This window comes from Hakea prostrata, chromosome 10, assembly GCF_041222555.1.
Source record: "Hakea prostrata isolate BN-2017 chromosome 10, UWA_Hpros_2, whole genome shotgun sequence".
In the NCBI taxonomy this organism is placed as follows: Eukaryota; Viridiplantae; Streptophyta; class Magnoliopsida; order Proteales; family Proteaceae; genus Hakea; species Hakea prostrata.
In genome coordinates this window covers 47,054,253-47,067,719 of record NC_142609.1, presented here as the reverse complement: position 1 = coordinate 47,067,719, position 13,467 = coordinate 47,054,253, and the positions used below count along the sequence as shown (strand labels likewise).

At 36.0% G+C, this 13,467-nt stretch overlaps 1 protein-coding gene and 3 non-coding genes across 4 annotated transcripts; 3 read left to right on the top strand and 1 right to left on the bottom strand.

Moving 5' to 3' along the window:
* Window positions 1-85: 85 nt before the first annotated feature.
* On the bottom strand, window positions 86-4,908 carry EMB3126 (Ribosomal protein L1p/L10e family). Its single transcript, XM_089136747.1, has 7 exons — window positions 4,476-4,908; window positions 4,054-4,233; window positions 3,884-3,938; window positions 2,424-2,551; window positions 1,655-1,738; window positions 585-710; window positions 86-482 (listed from the first exon to the last, which is right to left on the bottom strand). The coding sequence occupies exons 1-7, from the start codon at window positions 4,830-4,832 to the stop codon at window positions 345-347; spliced, it is 1,068 nt and encodes a 355-aa protein (XP_088992873.1). The 5' UTR covers window positions 4,833-4,908; the 3' UTR covers window positions 86-344.
* A 3,974-nt stretch (window positions 4,909-8,882) lies between these two features.
* On the top strand, window positions 8,883-8,981 carry LOC149003517 (small nucleolar RNA Z161/Z228). The gene has a single exon (XR_016170580.1). It is a non-coding gene; the product is annotated as a small nucleolar RNA Z161/Z228 (small nucleolar RNA).
* Window positions 8,982-9,043: 62 nt separating this feature from the next.
* On the top strand, window positions 9,044-9,113 carry LOC149003516 (small nucleolar RNA Z105). Its single transcript, XR_016170502.1, has one exon. It is a non-coding gene; the product is annotated as a small nucleolar RNA Z105 (small nucleolar RNA).
* Window positions 9,114-9,246: 133 nt separating this feature from the next.
* LOC149003515 (small nucleolar RNA Z162) lies at window positions 9,247-9,336 on the top strand. The gene has a single exon (XR_016170558.1). It is a non-coding gene; the product is annotated as a small nucleolar RNA Z162 (small nucleolar RNA).
* The last annotated feature ends 4,131 nt before the right edge of the window (window positions 9,337-13,467 follow it).

Below are 13,467 nucleotides of genomic sequence, written 5' to 3'. Positions count from 1 at the left end.
ATTTAATTTTCCTCTTCTCCCCACTCCTCTTCCCTCTTTCAGGATCAATTAGTTAGGACAAAAAATGCCATGAGACAGGATAACATGGTGATAATGATGTAATAACATTGATCAGAGTTGTTATGTCTACAGGATTTTGCGTCAGCAAAGGAAAGCAGAAGATTTTGTGGGGCCTCAGCCCCCTGAAACAAAATTTGGCCCAAGAACAGAATCTGTGGTATCCTCTCTTGTCCTGGCTTGTGTCCCTCAACCTTCTTCCTGACCATCAGCAATCTCTTATATCCCTGAAGATAAATAGCTTACACAAGAGCAGATGTAATTTACAGGTGTGTCATTGAATTCTTCTATATTTTTGAAGGAAGCTTGTAGTCAAGCAACTCCCTTATATTTAACCGAATAGATGGACCCATCGATGAGCATACATGCGCACTTTTCCAGTAGACTCCCTTCGCACCGGATGGCTTGTTTGATTCTACTGATTTCTGAAGCAACATGAAAACCGTTAAAAAGAAAGATAATAAAATAGAATCCATGTCAAACTGATTAGTTCATATGCTGGAACACAGGAAGATAGGAGAACATACTACTGCGGCAATCAGATTAACAATAAGATCTTCCTCAGGAAAGTTTGCCTTTCCAAAAGGTAAGTGCACGATTCCAGTTTTGTCCGCTCTATATTCTACCTTCCCTTTCTTGAATTCTGCTATAGCCTGAGATACAAGACATGTCAACTCATCACCATTCAGCTTAATCACATTTTAAAACCAAAACCAAAAACAAAGATAATAATAACTCCAAAGGCTACCGAGGAGTGGTTTTTCCAGACTGTTTTATTTAATTTGTATACATATTTTTAGTCAAAGAATCCTAACAATGCTCAACATTCCAGTGGCAGTATGACTTTGGTAAGTTTTATCACTTTATTCTACTTTTTTTTTGCACTAAAGCAATTAACTTGACAATGGTAGTTCCCCATTCATGTTCAGTTTCAAGTTAGATTATGCTACTTTTTGAGCTCAAACTAACATCAGAGTACTCTTACCCTTTTCAAATACCAATGCCAGAATAATTCCTATTATCAATTGACTCATCTTATTTAAACATGATGATTACATTGCCCAACTTATGATATTGTTTTCCCCAACTGCAATCGATCAGGTCTTTTATATGAAAAACTATTCTCAACTTCAATGTTGCACTAACAAAGTAAATGAACTATTCATATGCAAAAGTCATTTGAGTCGTCCTCTATCTGAAAACCAGCAGCAAATTTGATAGCATAGAAAGAGAGTGAAAGATTCTGCGTTAGAATAAGCTCACCGTCCCATCTTAAATTCATCATTCAATTTTGTAATTGGTTGTCTAAGATTTGCTAATTTGCAACAACATTCCGTTGGTTCTTCGAGCTTCAACCATTATAACAACCTCCAAACCCCCCCCCCCCCAAAAAAAAAAAAAAAAAGTCATTTTGGCAGGAATGGAATATTTTCAGCCATATCAATTTATCAAACCAAGAAATAAGGATTCTCTGGTAAAGTGCTTTGCTTTATCCCTAAGTTTACTTAAGATAAAAATCACTGGAAGTACAAACAAGGAAAAGCTGGCAAAACAGAATTTCCAGTTAAAAAGGTTAGTAGAAAAATCTTCACCATACCTGAGGTAAATCAGTTGCAACAGTACCAGCTTTTGGATTTGGCATAAGTCCTCGTGGTCCCAAAAGCTTTCCTAGACTGGCAACCTGAAATAAGGGCCAAATTTTTTTATAAAAAAAATGAAACGAACACAAATAGAATACAGAGTGAAAGTAGCTAAAAGCCATTTAGTGCTTTTCAAACACAGTGTTGTTGAGCACAAATTCTAAACTGCCTGCAGAACCAAATTCAGAAATACTAAGTATATAGCATTCAAATTAACAAAAACAGCATACCTGTAAGCACGAAGAAAATGAAACTACCCAAAAAAAAATGATAATACTGTTATGAAAGAAGAGAGTGTTTTATAACTAGCAAACTGAAACAAATACGTTGGCTGGATAAAAGCTAACAGAAGGAATTGTTTTTTTTTTTCACATTATGAAGCAAAGCAGCAGTATTTCCCTCCTTGAGATCTTAGCATTGGACACCTAAAACTTAGTGTCTTTTGATTAGATACACAAAATGATCAAAATGTGCATATAGTCATGTAAAACTAAGGAATGAGGTAGAAGCAAACTGAATGTCATTTCAAATGGGGCAGGAACCATTTCCCTTCATTTTTTAGATCCTTTTCCATGACCCCCTCCCCCTTCTTTCTTTCTCTTCTTCACCCAACCCCAACAAAAGAGGAGGTGTGGATTGTGAAGGCATATTTAGTCACCTCCGAAAACATCTCAATGCACAAGAGAAAAAGAAATCACAAATTGCATCAAGTTAAGCAGAAAACACCTTGGGCATCATATCTGGAGAAGCAACCAATTTATCGAAGTCCATGAATCCCCCTTTTATTTGTTCTATCAAATCTACCCCGCCAACCAAATCAGCTCCTGCATTTTTTGCTTCCTCAACCTTCTCACCTGTTGAAATCAAGATTCATATATATCAGCAACATGAACATGCAATGAATTTTATCCATGCCATATAAATAGTAAATTATAAAAGACAAACATCAAGCAACGACACAAGTTTGATGAATATAATAGAAAGACAAATGGCTTCCTAATGCCTGTGTGCTAAAATAAGCTCAGAGATCAATGGACAAAAGGTTCAAGATCAAATAGTTGGCATACTAGCCTAGAGTCTGCTAAGACTCCAGAAATCAACCCCTCACATGTTCTCCATTTAGCACTTCTTGAGGACTAGAATGATTGTACTAATATTAAAGACCAAGTCATAGTAAGATTGAAAAATAGATGCTTCCCTGGCCATTCGTAGATAGGCATAAAGTCATACCCATGCGTGATCCCCCACCCAAGATTTAAGAAGTGCCATATAAAGGGGTTGAGATCAATTATGGAATATTTGCTTCCATTCCTCCTGAGCCAAGAAGTTAACCAAGTTGACTAAGAATTAGTTGTTTGCCTCAACTGCAACCTTAAATATCTCTGTTCACCCTAAGGTAAAGCCAAAAGAACTAAGTACATGCCCAGAAAAGCTGAAAATCGGAGGCACAAACTAGCCTTGTTTGTTTGAGGGGAGCAACTGGCCTTCTTTTGATGCGGTTTGGCAACCAGAAGGCAGATGCAAATAACCGCAGTACCGCAGTATGAACATCTAAAATCACTAAGACCTTCAGACTTAAGATCCTCCAGTCTGACAAAAAAGATTCTTTGGGAAATTTTGGTTAGTAGTTACTTCTTACTGACTGCAGGGTCCTCCTTGTCTTTGTCATACTCGTATGAATTTTAAATGTTTTAAGATTGATGATATAAATAGACAACCAGATAAGCAACAAGTGTGACTATTAGAAAGGAATGCCTTGGGGAAGTTTTTGTGCATGTATTTGGAGAAAACAATTGGCAGTGCTTCTTCTTTTTCTCCAGACTTCAGCTAATTGGTTTAACAATTTTTGGAAGACAGTTCCAACCTGGTCTTTTTTTTTCTTTCTTTTGTGTGTGTGTGTGGGGGGGGGGGGGGGGGGTTTGCATACTTTCTCCTGGTCTTTCATGTTGATGCCATGTACAGTGCTTCTATTTGCTGTCACCCACTGCAGTTCTTCTACAGTATAGACACTTCCTCTGGTGTCCCTTTCATATTCCAGGATTATAATTTCCACACATCCCATATCTCCTCCCCCCCCCCCCCCCCCCAAAAAAAAAAATGTCCAATTCAATTTCAAGCACTTTAAAAATACCCAAAATGCATAGAACGCCAACCAATTGCAGACTGGAAGGATGAAGAGCACCCACCTTGCGTAAGAACAGCCACCCTAACAGTCTGACCAGTTCCCTTGGGCAAATTCACCTATCAAGGAAATAACCAAGAAGAAATTCATCTAAGAACCGAAGTGATACTGAAATACAAGAAGAAATAATCACAATATATAATCTAAACAAAGAAAATTCAATAATTGACTTACTGTCGCCCTCAGTTGTTGATCGTTGTACTTAGGGTCGATGTTGAGGCGGAAATGAGCTTCAGCTGACTCCACAAACTTAGTACTTGCCATTTGCTTGAGTAGAGATATAGCCGTTGGTAAATCGTATTCTTTCTTGATCTCCCTCAGCTTTTGGATTTCCAAGAACCTCTTAGACCTCGTCTAAAATTCCAATCAGAATCATAAGAAATAAGAAACAGAAGAACATCAAATCCAAATACATGACAGTCAAGAAAACCCTAGAAAGATAACAAGTAACCTAACCCCAAAAATAGTGTGGAGACTACTGTTTCGAAGAAGAAGTGTATACTAACATCGAGCAGGAAAACAGAAACCAGATTCATCCAATACATCCATAGTAAAAACAGAGCGAAAAAATTAAACTTAAAAGATAACGAAATTACTCTGTCCCTCTTCAGCGGCAATGCTGCCTTCCCTTTCTTTGGTTTCGTCGGAGGCGGTGAAGCGACGGCTCCTTCAACTGCCTCTTCTCCTACATCTTCAGCAACTTCCAAAACATCTGCTTCAGCAGTGAGCGCTGCTGCAACAACGAGGTTTGAATCACTTTTATCTCCTCTCCTTAGCGTAACATGATCCCAATTACATGATTTTCTTCCTCTGCTCTGCAACACCAAAGGGTACACAGAGAATCTCCTAAGGGACGAGAAGGAGATCGGTTTGGGAGACGATTCGGCTTGAAGAGTTGCTGGAGCACTATGCACCAGCATCAATGACGAAGAAGAGGATGTAACCGAGGCCATTTTTGTCGCTGTGAATCACTGTGGAGCCAATTTGGGTGTTGCAGTGAACAAAAGCTATCTATCCATTGTTCCACAAAGAGGATAGGGACTGTATATTGTAAGCAACATCTCCAATACTGTAAAAGGGAGACCAGATTTTGAGCATCTGACCATTGAATTGGTATCAGAGACCAGATCTCCACGTATAACATTTCGAATTTTAACAATGTGATTGTAGCATCAGATTCTATATTGTTGTTGAAAGATCCGATCCTTCATACCTCACAGGGGATCAAATCCTTTGGACGGCTGTGATTGCAAGAGTGATCCACAACTTAGTGTCGCTATATTACTGACGTAGTGCGCAAATCCACAGCCGTTGGCCAAACACAGGGGCTAGAAATTTCAGGCCCAAGTCCTAATCATCTCCCCTTGTATTTCCAACCACAAATCAGGTGGGGCTTGTAAATGAAAGATAAAAAACAAAAAATTAAAAAATTAAGAGGGTTGGAAACAATTAGCACCCTGTGCCCCCGGTATTCGTGGTTTTTTTGGAATGAGGGGGGGGGGGGGGGGGGGGGGGGAGGGGGGGGGAGAGGGGGGGGGGGGGGGGGCGCGGGGGGGGGGGGGGGGGGGGGGGGGGGGGGGAGGGGGGGGGGGGGGGGGGGGGGGGGGGGGGGGGGGGGGGGCGGGGCCCCGAAAAGCGGGCCCCCCTTCACCTGAAACGAGAGAGAGGAGGGGGCCGCCGCCGGAAATCTGCAGCAAGCCCCGCTTCACAGCTTCACCGAAACGAACCAGACGCCGGCAAGGGCGGAAGAGGGGGGGGGGAGCACAAGGGTTTTATATAGTTAAGATAGGGCGCAGACCGACATTTCGCCGGTCAAGACCGGCGACTCGAGGATTTTCGACGACCGGTCGAGTCGATCGACTCCTCATGTAGCAGCGACATGCCGATTACGCCTTTGACGATAATCGACAATATACTATGGTTGGAAACAAGAGCCCCCCTCGAGGTTCGGTATTCGTGGTTGGCAAGCGTCGATGAGCAAGTGTTCTTAGAACGTTGATCCGGATTGTACAACTAACTTGTTGGCAAGATTAAATTACATTTGCATCCTTTATGTTTGCAAACAATTACGTTCTAAAATTTGTTGTACTCCTAATCACGGTATTTTATGTCGCCGACTTATCGTTGAAATGTCACGATAAGTTGGCATGTCGCTGAAGGACGATATGCAATCGAGCTTCGATACGACATCCACCGTAAGTCGTTGGAAAATCGCCAAAAAGTCGCCGGAAATTCGTTGAACCGGCGAAATATCGGCCACTGTCGCTGCCGGCTCTTCACCTTCTCCAACTCTAACGATGGAAAAAACATTGCTGTTGTTCTTCTTCATTAGTTTATCTCTCTCCCTCTCACCCTTTGCGCTAAAGATTTCCGACCAGTGAGTCTCTTTCTCACAAAGCCCTAGCTCCTAGCCTAAGTGAGTTTCCAATTTCCATATGTAACCAATAAATTCATCCATAGTGATTTCTCTCTATTGCTTTCACCCTCTCTCTCTCAATTTAATGGATATATATGAAGATCAATAATCATTGTCTACGTCTTCGGCACCATCGACGAATAGCAGTAATAATAGTACAGTAGTGGTGAGTGGTGAAGCACAAGAGGAACGCAAGAAGGAAGAAGTTCAGAGAGACAAGGCACCCGATCTACAGGAGTGTGAGGGAAAGAAACAGAGGGAAGTGGGTTTGGAAGTGAGAGAGCTAAACAAGAAGTCCCCTATATGGCTTGGCACCTTTCCATCCCCATAAATGGCCGCCAGAGCCTTCGACGTCGCTGCTCTGGCTCTAAGAGGGAAATCCACAGCCCTCAATTTGCCAAAAATCGTTGAAGTTTCGGCAAAACATCGTCGTGTCGGTGGTGACGACACCACCGACACGGTGACATGATCAGATATATCGAACCTTGCTCCTAATGATAGAATAATAAGATTAAGTAATGAGTCATCATGTAATATATTTTCCAAATCTTAATATTATCTTTCTTTTTTTTTATTATCATCAAATCACTCATTGCAACTAAGAGCCCATGGGGGGAGGGGGAATGTATATAAGGACGGATGTTTGAAACTATGACCTACTTAGACTTACTACCTCTACATCGTGTAAATGTAATTTTTTTTTATGGTAATTATGTGCAAATGTAATTTACTATTTTAAAAACTTGGTGCAAGACTCCAACCTGACCCATGCCTAATCTTAACACTCTCTCAATCAAACCCTGGTACTAACAACATTAGTCTTACGTAGTTGTTGGTTGATAATTTCAAATATTACCCCGTAGTCTAAATTTTAAAACATTATCTACAACGTATATATCTCTTACTTTGTGAATATTTTATGAGTAAGAGAGAAATAAATCGTGAATAGTAGAGGAAGAAAAAATAAAAAATAAAGAAATAAAAAAAGAAAAAGTCTATCATGGATTATTTATTCAAGATTTTTATTGTCTTTTTTGAAATATTTAACTTACTTACATTAACAGTTGATTGTGATATTATAATGTCAGAGGATATATTTGTACTCTATTGGAAGTCTAATTAATAAATTGAATAACTCAAGGGTGGCTTTAATGTTAGGAAATAGCTCCTGGAGGGACTAAAAAATCCCTTTGTTATTTCGATCTTTGACAAGTTAGGATCCTCCACCCGAGGAAAGGTTTCAATCCACATCGTTGGATGTTTAATACATGTTTGATTTAAAAACATAATTATATCTATTTTTTTAAGTGGGTTTATATGAACTCACTAAGAATTGGGGGTAGATACTATTACATATACTATTAGGGATAATTGAACACTAACCTCTTCACTAATAGGCATTGATAATTGTGAGTTGAGCTAATCTTTGATGGTTTACAATCATTAGAAAACCAACATTCCGGTGGCCTCCTCCAATTACACAACATTCTCTCTTGTGGTAAAAATTAGCCACAACATTTATCTGAGCACATAACGCAAAAGACCCAACACCATGCAAACCTCATCCAAATGTCAAGCCAAATATTATTAATCATCTTCCAAAATGAATAATACATTGAAAAAATTCATCCCTATGTAGGTAGATGATTTAGTCTTCCATACTCATATTTGACATACCCAAAGCTGCTGGCTCAACTATAGGGGCCTAAAATTATTAGCTCGATTAACCAATTATTTTCTTCTTCTTTCCCTGCTGCTAAAGGATCCAAACTCATCTTTGACATATCCAAAGCTTCTGGCTCAGCCATAGAGGCCTAAAACTTTTCAGCCCGGCTCAACCAACTTTTTTTCTTTCTTTCTCCCCTTTCCCTGGTTTATGTGGGTAAACCGGTAAAGGATCCAAACTCATCTTTGACATATCCAAAGGCAGTGGCTCAACCACAAAAACTTAGAATTTTCAGCCCGACTCAATTAGTGTGTTTAAAAACCTGGTCCATTTGTCCCTGTTAGGTAGAATTTAAAAACTTGGTCGATGCCAGCCCAACATTAACATTTTTTTTGTTCTTTGGGGATTTTAGGGTTTTTTTTTTTTTTTTTTGTAGAAAAAACATCTTCATTCCACATACGGCAAAACTGAGGCCGTAGAGATCAAATCTACAAGCCAAAGAGTAAAAGTAGGTCAAGCAATCGCCACAAAAGATAAGAATTTAAAGTTTAGGGTTTAGGATTTAGGGTAGAAAAAGAGTATAAAATATACTTTAAAGAGATTTGTAAGGTTATGACTGTCATGTGCGAAAACGTCAGATCCAATATCAGCCCTACAAAGGGTACAACTGTCATTTAACACCCTCAAACCACTCGCCTGGCTCTATAAAGCTCCATCTTCGCAGAAGCCCTAAATCTCATTAGCATTAGCTGCTGCTTCCAAGTTCCACCCGCTCTGAAGAGTGAGATTGCCAGCGGCGGTTCTAAGGTGAGGAGTTCGAAGTTCGAAGTTCGATTGGATTCAATCTATATTTTTCTCTTTAATTCTTTCTTCCTCGCTTAGTTTTTTTTTTTCTTTCTTTCTCCTGCTATGGTTAATGAAAAACCAGGTGATGAGATCTATTGGATTTAATCTCACGACGGTCGTCTGAGACACAATTGTGTTAATATTGATGCATACATCCAATGTTTCCTGATGGATTTTTCTCATCGCCTGCTTTTTATTTTGTTTTTATTTTTGTTTTGATAATTTTAATCGAGCGAGTATTATGATGATGATCTTAAATCTACCGATAAATTCATGAATGGATAAAAATCCTCCTACTCATTCTGAATACTCACTCAGTTATCATATTTATCTTGATAATGTAATTGTTATCTTTTTCTGTCTTTCTGGTTTTAAGTTTCATCTCTTCGTTTTCTTTCTCTTTTTATTTGCTTTGGATTTTGAATGGTTAGTCTGTCAAGTTGGTACAATGAGGAGAAATTTAACTTGTAGCATGAGACGAAATGTCTATGAAATTGTTAAAATTAGTCCTTTTCATTCTGAGTGCCACTTTCTTTATTCGCCTCATATGCTTTCACACTTCTACCCTCTTTTCAAATCCAACTAAATTAATAAAACTTGGCAGAAGTGTGGGAACCCTACATATACATTTTTTTTCTCAAAATCTTTTCCACACCACAACGACTACATAAAATCCCACAAGAAGTGGGAAAAGTAAATCTTATATTAAATCAAAGAAGTTTGTTTTTTTTTTGACTTTTCCACTCCATTGAATCAAAATAAATTAATATATTTTAAAATTTTTTAATTCAATTTTTTGCTCCTTACTTCATATTCTTTCAAACAACCTATACCCTAGGCATTGTTTATTTGCTGAATTTGAAATAAAGAAAGAAAAAAAATCAATTTTTTCATAAAATGTTATAGGTTTGTTTGGTTCAATGGATTAGAAAAGTTGACAGTCATAGTTTTTTAATTTAAGGAAGTTGTTTTTATTAAAAAAAATTAAGAAAATTTGTCTTTTGATGTGGCTATATGTTACTTTTTTTCATTGTATTTTTCTAAAGAAATATAGGAAGGAAAAAAGGAACCAAGGTTCTGCCACCCCTACAGGGAAAAAACAGGCAAACAAGGCCTTTGGAATGAATGGTTGGAAAAAGGTTAGATTGTCTTAAATGGGAAAAAAAAAGGTAGACAAGTTCATACTAGTTCCTAAAAGGAGGAATCTTATTATTTGTTGATGTAACATTCCACTTTTTCTATTTTCTCTATTTAAAGTGATACATATATTTATAATTTCTTTACAAAATCCAGTTTTGTCGCTTCTTATTCTCACACCCATCAATAATTTACACTTAATCCTTCATTCCATAAATTTTTTTTGAATTTCCCTTATATATTTTGGTGAGTTTGAAGTAATAGTTGGTGTAGAAATCATGACCCTTCATGTATTTTACTTCTTATAAATATCCCTTCTTTTTTTAGACTCAGGTAACATTTATTTTTTCTTTAACTTGTTTAAATTTTTTTTAGTTCTTTGATTGATTTGTGAAATTCTAGTTTTAGATTTAGCTTTCATATTTAATGTAATGATTATTCAAGTTATTCAATTTTCTTTTATGTGAGTGTAATTTTTATATTTTGATGAATGCAATTTTAATTTCGTGTTCAAAATTCAAGTTTCCATTTTGAATAATAATTGATTTTTCTCTTAGTCTATCAATTGTAGATTTAGATAGTTCAAAATTTAGTTTTTGTGGTTGGTTGAATTTCGATCATTCAAATTTTTTTATTACTGAAAATTTGAGGATACAAGTATAATCATTCTTTCCCCCTCCATTCCCACTTTTGTCTACCCTTCTATATTTTCAGTTTAAGATTTACTTTTCAGTATTTATGGGCTCTTGATTAAAAGTTCTTACTGTGATGCCCTTTTTGGGTTATAGTTTCTATTTTCCATTTATTGATTTGAAAGGAAAAAAGAAATTTTAACTAAAGAAAGGCATGACTATAGGCATTTTTGATCAAGAACCTGAAGAGTAAATCCTAAATTAATAATATTGAGAGAAACAAAAACAAGAATAAAGGGGAGAGAAAATTAGCGACAAAGGCTAATTACTTGCATCCTCAAATTTTGAATAATAAAAAAATCTTGAACGCTCATTTGGTATATCTACCAACCCTAATAACTAGATTTTGAATGATCTAAATCTGTAATTGCTAGACCTAAAAAAAATCATATTATTTTTTAAATTGAAAATTTAAAATTGATTCTTGAATTTGAAATTAAGTTGAAATTGTATTAATAGAAATTACACTTGCATAAAGAAAAACTAACTAATTTGAATAATCATTATATTACATATAAAAATTAAACCTAGATATTAAAATTTAAAAACTAAAACACCACAAAGCAATCAAAGAATTAAAGATAACCTAATCAAGTTAAAAAGAAAATAAATGTAATCTTAAGTGTAAGAGGTGAGTGAGGATTTGTAGGAGTTGATGAAGGATTTACAAATAAGGAAATAAATAACAATAAGAATAATAAAAAGGGAAATAGGAAAAGGAGAACAAATAACAAATAAAAAAGACCTAATTTTTGGAAAATATGAGAAATAAAAAGAAAGAAATATATAGAAATGAAGAAATGCGGAAAAAGAAGAAGTAGGGAAGAGAGAAACAATAAAATCTTAAGAAGATAATATGAGTGAATAAAAGAATAAATACAATAATTTAATTCAAGAATAGAAAGTGTAGAGAAAAGGAAAATAATTAAGAAAATAAAAAAATTTTAATAAAATATTTTAGAAAGTTTATAGAAAAAATATAAAAAAATCTTAGTATTTTATTACTTGTGAGTCTCGTACACACCAATATTTTTTTCAATTACAATATAGAAAAATAAAATAGAAATCCTAATTAATTTTAATTGTAGATCAATATTGATTTCTTTATTTCTAAGATATTTTTGGATTGAGCTCTTAATTAAATCTTAAACACATCATATTCTAAATTATACTCTTTATTCATGATTTTGTTCTACGTTCTCACCTTCATTTATAAAAACTAAATTAAACAACAATTTAAATTTATTTTCAAAATTTATTATTTATTATTTTGATTAAAAAAAAAAAGCCCCATTCATACTTCATGAAGAAACCGTGGCTTCCACCTTGATAATAAATTAACAAACCTGCAACCAAGAAGGAAATTAACAATGGTTTTTGTCTAGAATTCAAATCTACAACCAGCAAATTTTGACATCCAACATCCTCTACCCTTAACCTAAAGGACTTTGACCAACCAACACTTAACCTAAAGGACTTTGGTTTAATCATTTTGCATTAATCTCCTCCATAGAATATCACCATACTACTGCTGTTGTGGACTTTAGCAAATTATGTAATTGCTGTTCTAAGTAATAGAAGGTTTTATATCAAAAAATTTTTTTTTTTTATTCAGTACGAAAAAAAAAAATCCTCTACCCTTCTCCTAACCCTAGTAAATCCAATTTCTCACAATTTATAAAATCTCTTATCCTTCACCTTTTGGTGCTTTCCACCTCAGGCTCTTGGTGCTTCATTTCATCATCTTCAGCTCCTCCCTTCTTTTAAACAAGAACAACTTAATTGTAGTAATTAGAAAGCATGGATCATCAACGAAAGCTATGATACTAATCCCACATGAGGTATGTACCGCTTAAGTGTAGTAACAAAAAAGTGTGGATCTTTTAGGCTGCCTTTATTTGCTAGAATAAAGGTGGAGTGGAAAAATTCTTGAAAAAACAATTTTTTTATACGTTTCTTACTTTCTTTTAAAAAGTGAGAGAAACTTGTTTGATTACATGGTAGTTCAACTTTTCCATCCCAAGACTTTTTAAAACTCCACAAATTTGATGGGATTTTGTAGTAATGTTTGGAAATGTAAAAAATGAGACCTACCAGGCCACCACCATCACTTTTCCATAAAACATTTTTTTTCCTTCTCCTTCGTTTCATTACTCATGAGTTCATATTTTTTTTCCCACCCCACCTTTGTTTTTTTTCCACTCCACCTTTGTAAACAAACGCAGCCTTAAAATTCTGTGTAGTAAATTAGTAATCAATGGGTTTGAGCAGTAGAAAATACTAATTAAATATGACGACTTTACATGAGGTATGTACCATTAATGGGGGGTAGCCGAACTCAGTAGCTTTGATCTTTACTGCTGGGACTCCATATTAATGCCTGCATCAGCGAAAATTTTTAGGGTTCTTGACTCCATATCCACGTTGAAGCATCGGATTCCCATGAACTTAATCAACTTTCTTGACCATATGGACCTGATTTGGTGAGATTAATTTAGGGTTTTAAGCATTTTGGCTTGTTTTGAAGTTTGAAATATGGAGTTTTAACACGTCTTTGTACTAAATTCACGGTGGCAATACCATCAGAATGAAATACTTGTGGGTCTAGCTCCTCTTCAGCGAGAATATCTCTCAGGTGTGCCTGATGAGTGATGAGATGTTTCCATGTGTAAAATAGTGATTTAAGGGCGAACATGAAATCCTCTGTAAGCTTGGTAGAATGGTAAGATCCATACTTCTTGTTTGATCAAAAAAATTTAAAAAAAATTATACTTCTCAGTGGAGAGGTCATAAGTTTGACTCTTGCAGATGACAAAGCTCCGCATTTGAGG